Source organism: Primulina huaijiensis, chromosome 15, assembly GCF_012295235.1.
Source record: "Primulina huaijiensis isolate GDHJ02 chromosome 15, ASM1229523v2, whole genome shotgun sequence".
In the NCBI taxonomy this organism is placed as follows: Eukaryota; Viridiplantae; Streptophyta; class Magnoliopsida; order Lamiales; family Gesneriaceae; genus Primulina; species Primulina huaijiensis.
This window is the reverse complement of record NC_133320.1, coordinates 1,894,537-1,908,468: the sequence shown is the minus strand read 5'-3', so window position 1 is coordinate 1,908,468 and position 13,932 is coordinate 1,894,537. Positions and strand designations below refer to the sequence as shown.

At 33.6% G+C, this 13,932-nt stretch overlaps 3 protein-coding genes across 3 annotated transcripts in view; 2 read left to right on the top strand and 1 right to left on the bottom strand.

Annotated features, from left to right (window-relative positions):
- LOC140958789 (uncharacterized) overlaps window positions 1-2,793 on the top strand; it is a 9,787-nt gene extending 6,994 nt beyond the window's left edge. Inside the window, exons 3-4 of the mRNA XM_073416355.1 lie at window positions 2,243-2,452; window positions 2,585-2,793. Coding sequence (XP_073272456.1) covers window positions 2,243-2,446 — 204 coding nt within the window. The 3' untranslated portion in view covers window positions 2,447-2,452; window positions 2,585-2,793. The remainder of the gene's footprint in view (window positions 1-2,242; window positions 2,453-2,584) is intronic.
- On the top strand, window positions 2,601-4,141 carry LOC140958787 (3'(2'),5'-bisphosphate nucleotidase-like). The gene is made up of 5 exons (XM_073416353.1): window positions 2,601-2,605; window positions 2,932-3,142; window positions 3,449-3,454; window positions 3,636-3,687; window positions 3,978-4,141. The coding sequence occupies exons 1-5, from the start codon at window positions 2,601-2,603 to the stop codon at window positions 4,139-4,141; spliced, it is 438 nt and encodes a 145-aa protein (XP_073272454.1).
- A 3,222-nt stretch (window positions 4,142-7,363) lies between these two features.
- LOC140960280 (ABC transporter G family member 5) lies at window positions 7,364-9,386 on the bottom strand. Its single transcript, XM_073418490.1, has one exon. The coding sequence runs from the start codon at window positions 9,300-9,302 to the stop codon at window positions 7,404-7,406; it is 1,899 nt and encodes a 632-aa protein (XP_073274591.1). The 5' UTR covers window positions 9,303-9,386; the 3' UTR covers window positions 7,364-7,403.
- Window positions 9,387-13,932: the final 4,546 nt, after the last annotated feature.

Sequence of the window (13,932 nt, the reverse complement as noted above, 5' to 3'; positions counted from 1 at the left end):
AAAAGTTGAATAAAGAGTAAAAGAGTATGACATGTGATGTGAAAAAGAGGACAAAGTAACGAATATGTTGGGCAAGGCAAGTGGAAGTGAAACAAAAGGAAGAAGGAGACGCATATTGAAAAATAAATTGGTTTGTTTTCTCTCACTTTTGATTCCCTACCTTCATTTGTAGCTATTAGCCATAGCCTAACGTTATAAGCTTATAAGACCTATTGACCGAGTCACACGTACCCAATATACTAGTGGAGAAGAGTTGCCAAAGTTAAGCCTATGGACACTTGAAAAATGCCGTCGATAGACACAGAATTTGATTGTGTACATGTGCGCATCTCATGATATTGAACTTTGTTTGGTTAATTATTGCCTTCAGATTGTCATTTTGTTTAGCCAAACGTTACCCTATAAGTCCTGCTGATTTGTGAAGGTAAATGTGTGTCTCAATGATCTTGCTAATTACACGTGTGTCGAGGAGCCCAAAATTTTATGAGATGAAAAGTTATGAACTTATCTTGGCTTCTGGCGTGGGTAAACGAGAATAATAAAACACACACGCACGTGAACTGTGAGTAATGTGGCATGTGTTTGATTCAAAATCATGGAAACTGTAATCTCTGAGACTAGTGGTTATCCTTTTATTCCACAATTCCTGTTCGTTTAGTTACTTTCTTTAGGATGTGTTTAGTTTAGTCTAGTCTAGTTAATGTTTTATTCATTTTTTATTTTTTTATTTTATTTTGCTCGGGACTAGCAAAAGTTTAAGTTTGGGGGCTTTGATAAGTGCATTTTATGCACTTAAATTATTCTTATACTTCATATAGATTGTTAGTCTTTTTGAGCGGAATTACGCGCTTTTGTTGTTTTTTTGGTGTGATTGCAGGAATCTAGATGCGGCTACAACATGTGCATGAAAACGAGCTAAAATGGCGTCTAGGAAAAGAAGCGTGAGCAATCAAAAACTCAGAATACAGTGAGGCTCGCGCATATGCGCGAGTAAGATCGCGCATATGCGCGATAAATGCCCCGAAGCGAGGTGAAATATAGTGAGCCCCGCGCATATGCGCCACTCATGGCGCTCATATGCGCGAGAGACAAGAGGCAAGAACAGAGAGCTCGGCGCATATGCGCCACTCAAGTCGCGCATATGCGCGCAAGAAGAAGGCAACGCACAGTGAGACTCGCGCATATGCGCGAGTCTGTGTCGCGCATATGCGCGCGGCGCGACAGTCAAACTCAAATAGGGTTTTCGTGGACTTTAAAAAGGGGGTCGAGAATATTCTAGGGGGCCGTCATATCACTCGAGAAAAGGAGAGGAAAAAAGTCAGAGCACGGAACACGAAGAACAGAGATAGAAGACGTTGAATCCGGACACGGAAACGCACTTACATCTCTCGCCGACACGTTCTTAACTCGGTTTCTTACTTTTACGTTTTAATGATTACAAACAGGTTTTGTATTGATTTAAATTCGAGTATGAACTAATTTTATGTTCTAGAGATTGATGTAGTCTTGGATGAACCTATGTTATTTATGCTTTGACTTTTCATCTAATTAATTCATCATGTTTATTTGTGATTTCTTGTCATTAACGCTGTTGAATTACTGGCCATAATTCGACTGAACTACTAATTGAGATCTAACACTCGAAAGAGGTGATCGAAATTAGGACAAGGGAAATCGCATCGTTAGATATTTATAACGTGCAAAAGACGTATAATTCTGACGATTCCATAAGAGAACTTTGGGTGCATTTATTACGTGTTACTTGATTTTGAATAGACATATTAAAATCGGTAATAGGTAATACAATTCTATTTAACACTTGAAAAAGGGAATAGGAAAATTGCGAGTTCTTGGTTAGTAAACACGATGCAATTTAATAACATGTTAGTTGATTTTAATTTAGCATAGGGGAAACCAGACGAAATCATATCTCTAGATTTATTTACTCAGTGCATTTCTATTGCGTGCCAGAATTACAGCATTTGTTATTTTATTTGATTTGATTACAAACCAATTATTCGATTTGTCTAAATAAAGTAAGCTATGTCAATTATGGTACTTAATATTCAAGTTTAAATAATTACTCTTCGTGGGATCGATATCTGTACTCAAACCAGTACTTAAACTTGACATCGTATACTTGCGATAGTGAAAATATGCTACAGTATGAATTTCTCTCCTATCAAATTGTTACTTATTGTGTTCTGCTTGATTAGGAATTGTAAAGTTTAGTTTTTTTTAGGATTCAGGAGACCTCCGAAAAGAAGAAAGCGAGGAAACACTGCATCGCATTGCAGAGCTTGTGAATGAGACCCTTGCTACTGATGGAATGTCTGAAATATCACCTCTATCCGAGGAAGACGTACTTATTGCTATTGACAAAGGAAAATCTGAAGGGGGTCCCCATGACCAGCATTGGGTTTTGGATCCTATTGATGGTACCTAAGGGTAAGTAAGTAATTCAGGCATGCCATTAGGACTCGATCCTTGAACATGTTCCTACTTTTCTTTGATATGTTGATATCAGAGACATGGCATCTGAGAAATTCAACTCTTGAGTAAATGCTTGTCACAATAAGTTTAGATCAGGAGCATCTTACATGAGGCATGGGAGATCACAGCAAAGTATTTTACCCTAAGCAAAGTATTTTACCCTTATTCATAGGTGCTAATGTATGAGAACATGCTTAGTGTCCCACTCATAACTCGCATCATTTATAAATATGGAAAAAGAAGTGAATATCTGAAAGCTTTATGAATTAGAGCTGGATGAAAGGGAAGAAAAGTAAAAAAGGAGATTGTTGGGAGTTCCTGGAATCAAAATTTCGTTTACTTTCCGAAGTAGGAGTTTGAAAACTTGGTTCGATTTTATTTTTAAAGTCTTGTGAACCCTAGTTGGCAATAACTCACTACTTTTGCCTGAAAATGCAGATTTTTGAGAGGAGATCAATATGCTATTGCATTAGCATTGCTAGATGAAGGGAAAATTGTGCTTGGAGTACTAGCCTGCCCTAATCTTCCTTTGGGATCTGTTACTTGCCACTACCAACGCAACCCTGACAGTAAAGTTGGTTGCCTATTTTTTGCTCAGCTTGATGCTGGAACATATTTGCAGAGCCTTGATGGATCCTCGCCAATGAAGGTCTCTAGCCCTTAAGCATGCGGTGACTTGGTTTTATTGATGCTTCTCCTGATCCTTTCTAAGCTCATTGTTGCAAATTACTATGAAAGCTAAAAAACCGAGTTTTGATGAGGTGAAAATTTTGGATATGATTTCTTGTTTACCCTGTAAAGTTGTGATTAAGTGTCAAACCTTCGCTTTTAATTGTCGGGAATGTGGAATGTATATTTTCCATTTTGTTGACATCCTTCAAATTTGACAAAATACTGAACATTCAATTTGGATTATGGGGACTGACGTTTATATCTGATTTTCTTATTTGTTCAGGTGCATGTAAGTCCTACTGATAACCCTGAAGAAGCATATCATTCTTCGAATCTTTTGAAGCTGCACACTCAATGCATGAATTATCTAGCTTGATTTCGAGGGTACTAACTTCGTTATTTATGTCCTTGCTTGTGAACTTTTAGTATTATTGCTACGCGAAATATTATGATGCAGAATTTATTGACAGAAACTTGGTGTTATAGCGCCATCTGTGAGGATAGATAGTCAAGTTAAATATGGTGCTTTGTCTAGAGGAGATGGAGCCATATATCTGTGACTCCCTCACAAAGGTTATCGAGAAAAGATATGGGATCATGCAGCTGGATATATTGTTGTCACAGGTCGCTCAGTAATTCGTGTCATTTAATTTGTTAGTTGCATGAAAGCAACATCATATTATTGATTATGTTGTTCATTTACTGTAGCCACTTATTTGTCAAACATCATATGCAGATCAAAGGGTTGTGTTTAAATAAGTTTTGAAATAGTTGAAATTAACCAAATGACTGTCTTTATATTGATTGTGCAGAAGCTGGAGGCGCAGCAGATGCTGGTGGGAACCCTTTGGACTTCTCCAGAGGAAGATATCTCGATCTGGACACAGGAATTATCGTTACAAATCACAAGTTGATGCCGTCTCTGTTGAAGGCTAATCAAGAATCCATCAAGGAGAAAGCTTTTGCTCCATATTAGAGTTTGATCATTACAATTGAACTAAACAAATCGAGCTCAAATAGCTCCAAGTCGGATTTGACTTCAAGATAATCTACTTTTTAACTATGTGTCCCCGATAAAAAAATAAAATTTGAGCTTAAGATTTAATATTTAACACTATCCTGTTCCTTTGGCAAAATGATATGCCACACCATTCTTCGGCATGAGGTCCACACATTTTGTGGAGAATTGGTGTTGTGTGGATATACCAATTCAAAATATACTCGGTGAAATTCATACGATATAGCATAGAATTCACATTCGTTATAAAATTCGCATTCGTAAGCCAATTGTTTGTACTACATAAAAGCGAAAGAAATATGGTGTAAAAAAAAAGTAAGAACGACGAATTTATGGTGTTGCACGGTATCTACATGTGAAAATTAGTTACGGATGAATATGGTTCGTATTTGGTTAGTTTATTTGATTCACTACTTGTTGCGTAACTTTAATAATTATTTTATCATATAACAATTCTTTTTTATATATATAAAGGGTGGGGGAAAATAAATTTGACAATTGTTAAATTAAAAAAGTAAAACAAGTTTTATTTATGGATATATATATAAAAAAATTGTTATTAAACAATGAAAAAAATTATCTGCCACAGAAATTGGTAGTGCAAAATGAGAGAAAAGTTCACGGGAGAAGCGTCACGGGTGGCACAAGGACAAAATAAATCTTTATTTTCATAAAAATTGTGTGGCTATAAGTTTAAATAAAAGATAAATTATGTCAAAGTGATTGATATTTTATAGTCTTTGATTTGATTTGATTGAAATATCATCCGTAAAACGACATACTGTATACAAAAAAATCTTCCTCTTTAACTCTCCACCACATAAAAGATTCATTCGATATCACTATCGGGACCCAATCTCACTTGTTCATATCAACATATCATCGACCTTTGAAACGTGGCAACGTAAATGTTACATATTCAAAAGTTTTCGGGCCGTTTATTTATTTTTTTTAAGGCAATAACATGTAATTTTATTAATTAAAAACGTCTATTACAAATATACTTAACCAAGACGGAAATTCATTATTCAATCAAACAAAAGATGAAGAGAAAAAAGAAGAAATAAAACGAGCTATATTACGTGATTATTAAAATATTTGAGTTGAATATGAAATAGTAATCAATAAATAATAATATGTTTAATTTGATTTATTGAATTTGAGATCAGTCTGTAAATTACAATTTTACCCTTTTATAACTATTAGTATGAGTATTTTTGTAAACCCAAAAAAGAAACTATGGAAAAAAATAAAGAAAGAATAAGATAATTCTCTAGGGCTGCTCATACACACACACATATATATATATATATACACACATATATATATATACNTATATGATTTAATAATAGTTTTTAGTGAGGGTAGAATAAAGAATGGTAGGGGGTGTGGTGGTGAAAAGAGGGAGTCCGTGAAAATAGTTTGTCATTTAGGGTCAGTCTATACGTACATATGTGGCAAAAAACTAGACCACCTTTTTTGAACAAATATCTCCCTTTTGCATGTGACCTCTCCACTCTCCATCGCCACATATTGTCTTTACCAAATGGAATTAATTTGTGATTTTCTCATATTAGCTTCCTAAAATTTGTGATTTTCTCATATCAGTTTTCTAAAATTAATCCTACTCTAAAATCCACATATTCTCTTCTCCCGCCATATCAATAATATGAAACATTAGACCAAACACAGACTCATCCATCGTATTATGTTCTGAAATCATGATGTAATATTTATACGTGATGAAAAGTCAAGCCAAGTGTTGGTTTGATATATCAAGATATGAATTTTGACTGTCGTACAATTTTAAATATTTGAATTAAACATCGTAATCGATTCTAGTTTTTGAAAACAAAAAAAATCATGGGTATCTATCTGATCTAATGAAACTTGGAAAAAACTTATGTGAGACGATCTCACAGATCGTATTTTGTGAGACGAATCTCTTATTTGGGTCATCCATGAAAAATCATTACTTTTTATGCTAAGAGTATTACTTTTTATTGTGAATATCGGTAAAGTTGACACGTCTCACAGATAAAGATTCGTAAGACAGTCTCATAAGAGACCTACTCAATGAACTTACACACAAATATAAACTGCATTTTCTATGGTTCATATTTCACATCTGGAATTAGATATCTGAATCAATTATTTCACTCACCAAAAAACCTTCTGCTAAAGAATCCATTGTACAATATCTGAATCAAGTGTCTGCCTTTATCCTTCCTACTAGTTTTACCATTATACACCAGATTATTTCTGGTAATTAGGGCTAGGGGTGTTCAAACTTCGGATAAAACCGAAAAAATCGAAAATCCAAATCGAAAAAACCGAACATCGAACCGAACCGAAAGCCGAATTTTGTAATTCGGATATAAATGTTAAAACCGAAGTTTATTTGGTTCGATTTCGGATTATATATGTCAAAACCGAACAAACCGAACAAACCGAAATTTCATTAAATTAATAAATTTTTTTATATTTTTATTTATATTATATATTTTGATATGATATTTAGTGAATGAAAAACTATTTTGAATAATTTTTAGTTGATTGTTGTTTGTTTAATTATTTTAGACCTTATATTTAAATATTTTACTAAGAAAACATGTAGAAATTTAACATATTATATTTTACAATATATTTATATTATTAATTTAAATAATTATACCAAAATCGAATTAAACGACCGAAATAACCGAACCGTTTTGGTAGAAAACCGAACCGAACTTAACCGAAGAAAAATGGTTCGGATATCGGATTATATATTTCTAAAATCGAAAATCGAAAAAACCGAAAACCGAACCGACCGATGAACACCCCTAATTAAGCATAGACTCGATAGTATATCTAATGGTGTATATCTTAATATATAAGTAAGGTAAGTAATTAGATTTAAAGTTAGAATAGTATGTAATTTGACCTCAACCTTACATATATCACATCAAATTATAATCCTTTTTAATCTCTATCCACGACTGAATTTTCCACTTTTTTTAAAAAAAATATCATTGTTGATGATAATAACGCAACTTAATAGTAGAAAAGTTTTGATTATTGTAAATGATTTAAATCAAACTAGTATATATTCTATAATTAATGAACATTTTTTGAACATTTAAGAACTTCATCATGTATTAAACACCATTCACAAATTCACCCACACACCCAAGGAAAAAAGGCAAATCAGCAAAGATTTTGAGAGGAGAAAGGATGTTCAGAAGAAAAAACCTCTGATCCCAGCCCCAGAGCATTTACACCTCAAAATAAAGTAAGAAATAAACCTATATACCAAAATAAAACCAACCATAATCACATAATTCCTCCATCTACTTTGCTCGTTCCCAAATCCTTCTTCTTTAAGAACAACTTCATCGGTGATCACACACGCTCCGAACATCGAATCCAAGCACTTTTTCGAATTGGAGAACTCGTTGATCAGGAACCCTTCGAACGGATACTTAAACAATGAAATGTAATGCATGAAAATCCAGTAATCTGGTATCCCTTCCTTGGATATGAAGTATCCTGAAAACAAGAAGAATGATCCCATGACTGCTTGGATTACGGAGTTTCCGATTATGAAATTCGAGACCAATGCACTGAAACAGACCACTACGGAATTGGCTGTGTAGAGAATTAACCATATTAGCAGCAAGAAATGCAAGAAAGCCATGAAACTGTGGTTTAATCCTACTAGCCAGTATACCGGTATGGCGAATAAGATTGCTAAAATCAGCAAAAATGGCAAGTAAACAAGGCCATTTGCTATTGCATATGATGAAACTCTATAGCTTCCACTTGAGGTTTCTTTGGTTAGAATCTCCTTTTCTTGCAAGAAGATTGGCAAGGCTTCCGTCGTGCTTGACAGCAAAAATGTCAGAATGAATGCGAATAGCCCGATTCTTTCTTCTGCGCCAAATAAATCATCTTTAACATTGTAAAATATTGATCCTAGAACAATCCCAGACACAAGCATCTGGATGGTTCTGCAGGCGAAAAGCTCTTTTGTTCTGTAAATGTTCTTCCAGAATCTGTGAGTTAGAATCAGGGTTTCCCGCATTCTTGAATTAGCGAAACCATGATAAAAATCGAATCCAATGACATCAATGCATTCCTCATCTATCACCCTGGATTGTTGAAAGAGCTGCTGTAGAGTGGAACGTCCTGTTTTCTTCCTCCCTTCTTCAACTACTCCCTTGTTTGAATGCTGCTGTATGGGTGAAGGCTCCTGATTCTGCTTCATTGTTTCAATGGATTCGATGGCGAATTCGATCGCATTGACATGAAGTGGGATTTCTAATCCCATCAGACTCAGATTAAGTGACAACAGATCCACTGATCCATGATGCAAGACCGATCCGTTTGCCAGCAACAGGATCGAATTAAACAGCTTCACTATCCTGAATCCAGGCTGATGAATGCTCAAGATTATAGTCCTCCCCCGAGTTTCCGCCATGGATTTCAACATGTCGATTATCTGAAGTGCTGAAATGCTGTCAAGCCCTGATGTTGGTTCATCAAGAATCAGCACTTTTGGATCATGTATCACTTCAACACCGATCGAGACTCGCCTTTTTTCCCCGCCAGATATCCCACGAACCCTGTCATCGCCCACTCGTGCTCCAGCAACATGATCCAGGCCGAGTTCTTGCAAAAGGGACTTGACCCTCGAGTTCAGTTCATGATCAGGGAGGCGTAACCGGAATTTCGCGCTGAAACGGAGAGTTTCTTCGACGGTCAGGAGTGGGAACAATGTATCCTTCTGTGTAACATAACCGGAAACTTTCATGAATCGGGACTTTTCGAGTGGCTGTCGATTGATGTATATCGATGCAGATTGTGGCGTGATCTTCCCCGCAAGAATTTCGAGTAATGAGGATTTCCCAGCACCACTTGGCCCAACAATGGCAAGAATCTCCCAAGGCTTTGCTCTCAAGTTGACATCTTTGAGGACTCTTTTGATTTCTGGGCTTGATTTGTGTTCTACATTTTTATGAGGAAGTTCATGTAATTCTTGATCTTGAACATTTTGAGGGTGTTTGATTTGTTTTTTGTGTGTGTTGATTGTGTAGTTTATGCCTATAGCTTCAATCTCACAACCTTGTTTCTTCATCGAAGAAACTCGATTTTCTCTCCCTATTTTTTGGCAACTTCTTGATTTTGCTAGCGATAGATAAAGTTTATATGCTTTCAACTTTGGCCAAATGTTAGAGATTTTTTTAAAATTAATATAGGGAAATTAATATTTTTGTGGCATTATAGAGTACTGAATTGTCAAGAAAGATATTTCAAATATAATTTTTTTAAAAAATAGAAATTAATTCTTAGGAACCAATATATATTCGAAGTTTCTGGTAGATCGAGGCACGTTTACTTGAAATGAAATTAAAATTTTATTTTGTTTAATAGCTTTACGATTCAAGAAATTACTGGCTGGAGTTGGTCGATGGCCCAATATTACAACTCACTACAATTTTTGTTTGATTGATAGATAGTTCACGTGCATGCACTAGAGTTTGTATATGGATAGCCATAAATTTTTATAGCATGGAATTATTGGCAATAAATGTTCACATCACACATGACATTTTAGATTTTACTTTTTAAAAAAAATTAAATCTTGAGAATTGTCTAAAAGCAATGGATTTTGAGTGGAAAAATTCATGACTAGGAAATTTTGAAATTGGACACGTAAAAGAAGAAGAAAGAAAGCATCTTTTGTTCTTTCCAATGTCTGAATTTATTTCTGTAAAGAATGTGGTGAGTTGAAGGGGCCAAATCATTAACATACAACTATATTTACTTCAACTTTTATGCAAACAATGCTGCAGTTTTACGAAGGAATAATTTCTGGTTTTGATAATTATCCTATTTTCCAATAATTCATGTATTAAATATTTAACTTTCTGTTTCCAAAAATAATAATGGTGATGTCTTAGAAAGAGTTTGGGCTATCCTTATATTCGGACAGGAAGAGAGGACTAAAATAGAAACATTCTAGAGTTGGTCAATGGAAACTAAGAGGAGATCAGGTGGAAGTCAGCTCGATTAAAGAAAAATAACATAGTTAAAACAACATCAGACATGCAGCAACTCGAGAAGCATATCAAACCACTGTGGACTCATACAAGACCAGATCAGTGCACATACCAAGACCAAATACAATATGGGTCGGCATGCCTACCGTCAGAAGACAGGCCATGGGTAGATGTCTAATTAGAAACATTGTCCAGGCGCTGCAATCGAGGTCATATTTAAATACTCATGTTTTCTAATTCATTTGGGACATGAGATATTGTATTCTACTACATTCAATAAACTCTCTCTCTACTTAGTGTGCCCTGTACTGACTTGAGGGTCGGAGTAACCAGGCCGGAAACTCTACCGGCACCTACTGACATTTTTTGTTGAATGTGTGCATATCATCTAACCTAAGCTTAGTCTACCCAGTCAAGAGTATTCAAAGTACAGGATAGGTCAGGCCACCCGAGCTGGATATGTCAGGCCACCCGAGCTCATCCTACCCAGTCCAGAGTACTTACAGGCTAGGTCAAGCCACCCGAGTTCATCCTACCCAGTCTAGAGTACTTATAGTACAGGCCAGGTCAGGCCACTGAACTCTTCCTACTCGATCAAGAGTACTCATAGTGCAAACTAGGCCACCTGGTAAACAAATTAGTTCAATTAGAAATAATGCTCAAAAAAAAAATTTGTGCATCATTAATTCTTACGACCCCAATACGAAATTGTCTTCTATGTTGATTTATATATATCTTCTTATGGATCGTTTGATTCATGAGATAAAATGATAAATGATGTGTAATATTATATGGATGATAAATCAACATATATAAATAATATACTGATGTATGAATCTAATTAATTATTTGTAAAACTCGAGTGAAACTTCAGATGAAATTAACGAGGATGTGTAATAATGAATGTTTTATCATTCATACCAATTAGTTAACTTGAGTTGTGTTCAGTTAAGAGTACATGACTGTGAGTAGTTCAGAGATTAGTGACCTCATGATAAGTTTTCGTACGTTAAGCTGCTGACGTTACGCCGTTTGATCTGGTTGGCTAGGTGTCCGTAAAAAAATGTATCAGATTTTAACGGTTAATAGTGTCTATGTTTTGGACATGGTTAGCGGTAGGGAAAGAGTAAGACTGATCACTAAAGGAATGAGACATCACCAGTAGATAAACAAGCATCTCCCTAGACTAATGGCCTAACAACCCGACTCATAAGCACCCAAGCATGTGCACTCTGCGCTTTCACTAGTATTAAGAAATAAAATTGTGTTTTGGTAACATCTATAACTTTTGGTTTAGTGGTAAGCATTTGATCATAAAAATTTATATCACAGTCAATGTCACGAGTTCTATTATCATTGATGACAAAAACTGAAATTATTGAAATGAAGATTGTTAGGGTGTAAATTGCTTTTGATGGGAGAGCAATCGAGACGTGACGCTTGGACTGCTGTATGATTTAAAATATTTGAATTACACTGTGACTATCAGATATAATTTTTGGTAAAACTACAAGTGTTAGCTTGGTATTATTGAGTCTCCCAATAAGCATATTTCTATATTTCTTGGGTTAAGAGTGCATGAGTAAGAGTAATACTGAAATAAATGATATCTTGAGAATTTTTCGTGTGTCAAGATGTTGACGTTGCATCGCTTGATCTGGTTGTCTAGAAGGGCCGTAAAAGAGTAACGACGGATTTTAACGGTAATATTGTTTCTGCTGATGACAAGATTGGCGGTAGGGAAAATGGTAATACTGACTCTAAGGGATATGAGACAACACCGGCAAATAGACACGTACATCTTCGGACTCATAGGCCTAACACCCCGAATCATTAACAATCAAATATATGCATTATGTGCTGCTACATGTATAAAAAAATAAATTTAGATTTTATATAACAACTAGAAGACATGCACGTGCGTTGCACGTGTCGAACATATAAAGATGAAACATACAACAACCGTAATTTCTATATTTCTCATTATATATTTTGAAATTATAAAGTTCTATATATAAATCACGTCATTGAAAAAGTAGCTACAAATATTCATCAAAATAAATTTGACAGGGCATAAAACATGAAAATAATTGTAATATTATAAAAACAATTATTTTTTGAGCCAAAAAATATTTAAAAAGCATAAGTAAAATTGTAAAATCTTATAAATCATTTTATGTAACTATATATGGAAGACTAATTTGGTTCACATAAAAAGGATTTGAATTCATTCTTATTCATCATTTTCGATCATTTAATATATGTAAGAGTAATTATTATACATAAAATCAATTTAACTTCATATTCATTTTTTTGAAGTGTTCTCTCATGGCACCAAATAATTATTTGGGTTTGTTACACAGAAAGTTTTACGGTTTGACCAATTGACACATACGTCAGTGCAATTCTCATTATTTCACAATTAATTTTGTATATGACTTTGCACAATACATCACAATTATAAGAAATAAAAGTCTTATCTTGGGTAACAAATAAAACATTTGACCTCAAGATTAAGAAATGTTTGAACTAAAAGATTAATCTTTCAATATCACTCAGTTTTGTTAGGTTAAGCTTGCATGAGTGAGAGTAGTACTGAGATGGATGAATTCTTAGGAAGTTCTTGTGCATACTGCTGATATTGTGTCGCTCATTTTAAATTCCATTAAAGATATAATTTTTTTTTATAAAAAATGGACTGGAAATTTGATTCCAATTTCATTTTTATTTAATTTATTGTAAAAATCATTAATACCTGTAAAACAAAAAAAAACATGTATCTATTAATATTATTTAATGAATATAAGGACATACACGTAAATTCACACAATTTATGCTATTCATGGATGGTAATTTACTCAAGCTAAAATAAAAATTAGCACAAAAACTCATATAAGGTTGTTTCACGGTCAATTTTGTGAAACATGTCTCATATATATCCGACTCGAATCATGAAAAAAAATTGTTTTTCACTCTGAAAATGGGCTGGATCAACCTATCTCAGGGATATATATCATGATACCAGTTCACAGAAGACATACTCAAAAATTAGAAAACTATAAAATTTTGAACAAAAACGTAAAATTCATTTTTATTCTATTTATTTTAAAATTTACTAATTAATGAAAAAATTGAAATCAAACAAAAGAACATCCTAAAAAATAAAGATAGAGTTCACAAATCAAAAAAAAAAAAGAGATAAATAAAACAAATATAATTATTTTTAAAATAAGAATATAGTTCATTTTTAAAAAAATTGAACGTAAATTTCATTATTATTATTTTTATTTCAAATTTCATTAAAGATATAGTTTTTTTATAAAAAAATATAGAGTGTAAATTTCATTCCAATAAGTGGTAACTGAATTTTATTTTTATTCAATTTATTTTAGAATTCACTAATGGATGAGAGAACAAACCAAAACATTCATGTATTTATTATTATTATTATTTTAAATTTTATTAAAGAGATATATATTTTTTTTAAAAAAAGAGTGCAAATTTTATTCCAAAAAGTGCAAAATAAATTTAAATTTTATTTTAAAAAATGACAGCTAAAATTCAGTTTTCTGCAATTTATTTTAGAATTCATTAATAGCTAGGAAAAAACAAACAATAAACATATATTTATTATTATTATCATTGTGAATTTCATTAAAGATATAAGTTTTTTTAAAAAATAGAGTACAAATTTCATTAAAAAAA

Excerpts from the sequence above, each read along its gene's own strand:
- LOC140958787 (XM_073416353.1), top strand. Across the intron at positions 3,688-3,977 it reads AGATAGTCAAGTTAAATATG|AAGCTGGAGGCGCAGCAGAT; the intron begins GTGCTTTGTCTA and ends TTGATTGTGCAG.
- LOC140960280 (XM_073418490.1), bottom strand. The coding sequence starts at position 9,302 with ATGAAGAAACAAGGTTGTGAGATTGAAGCTATAGGCATAAACTACACA.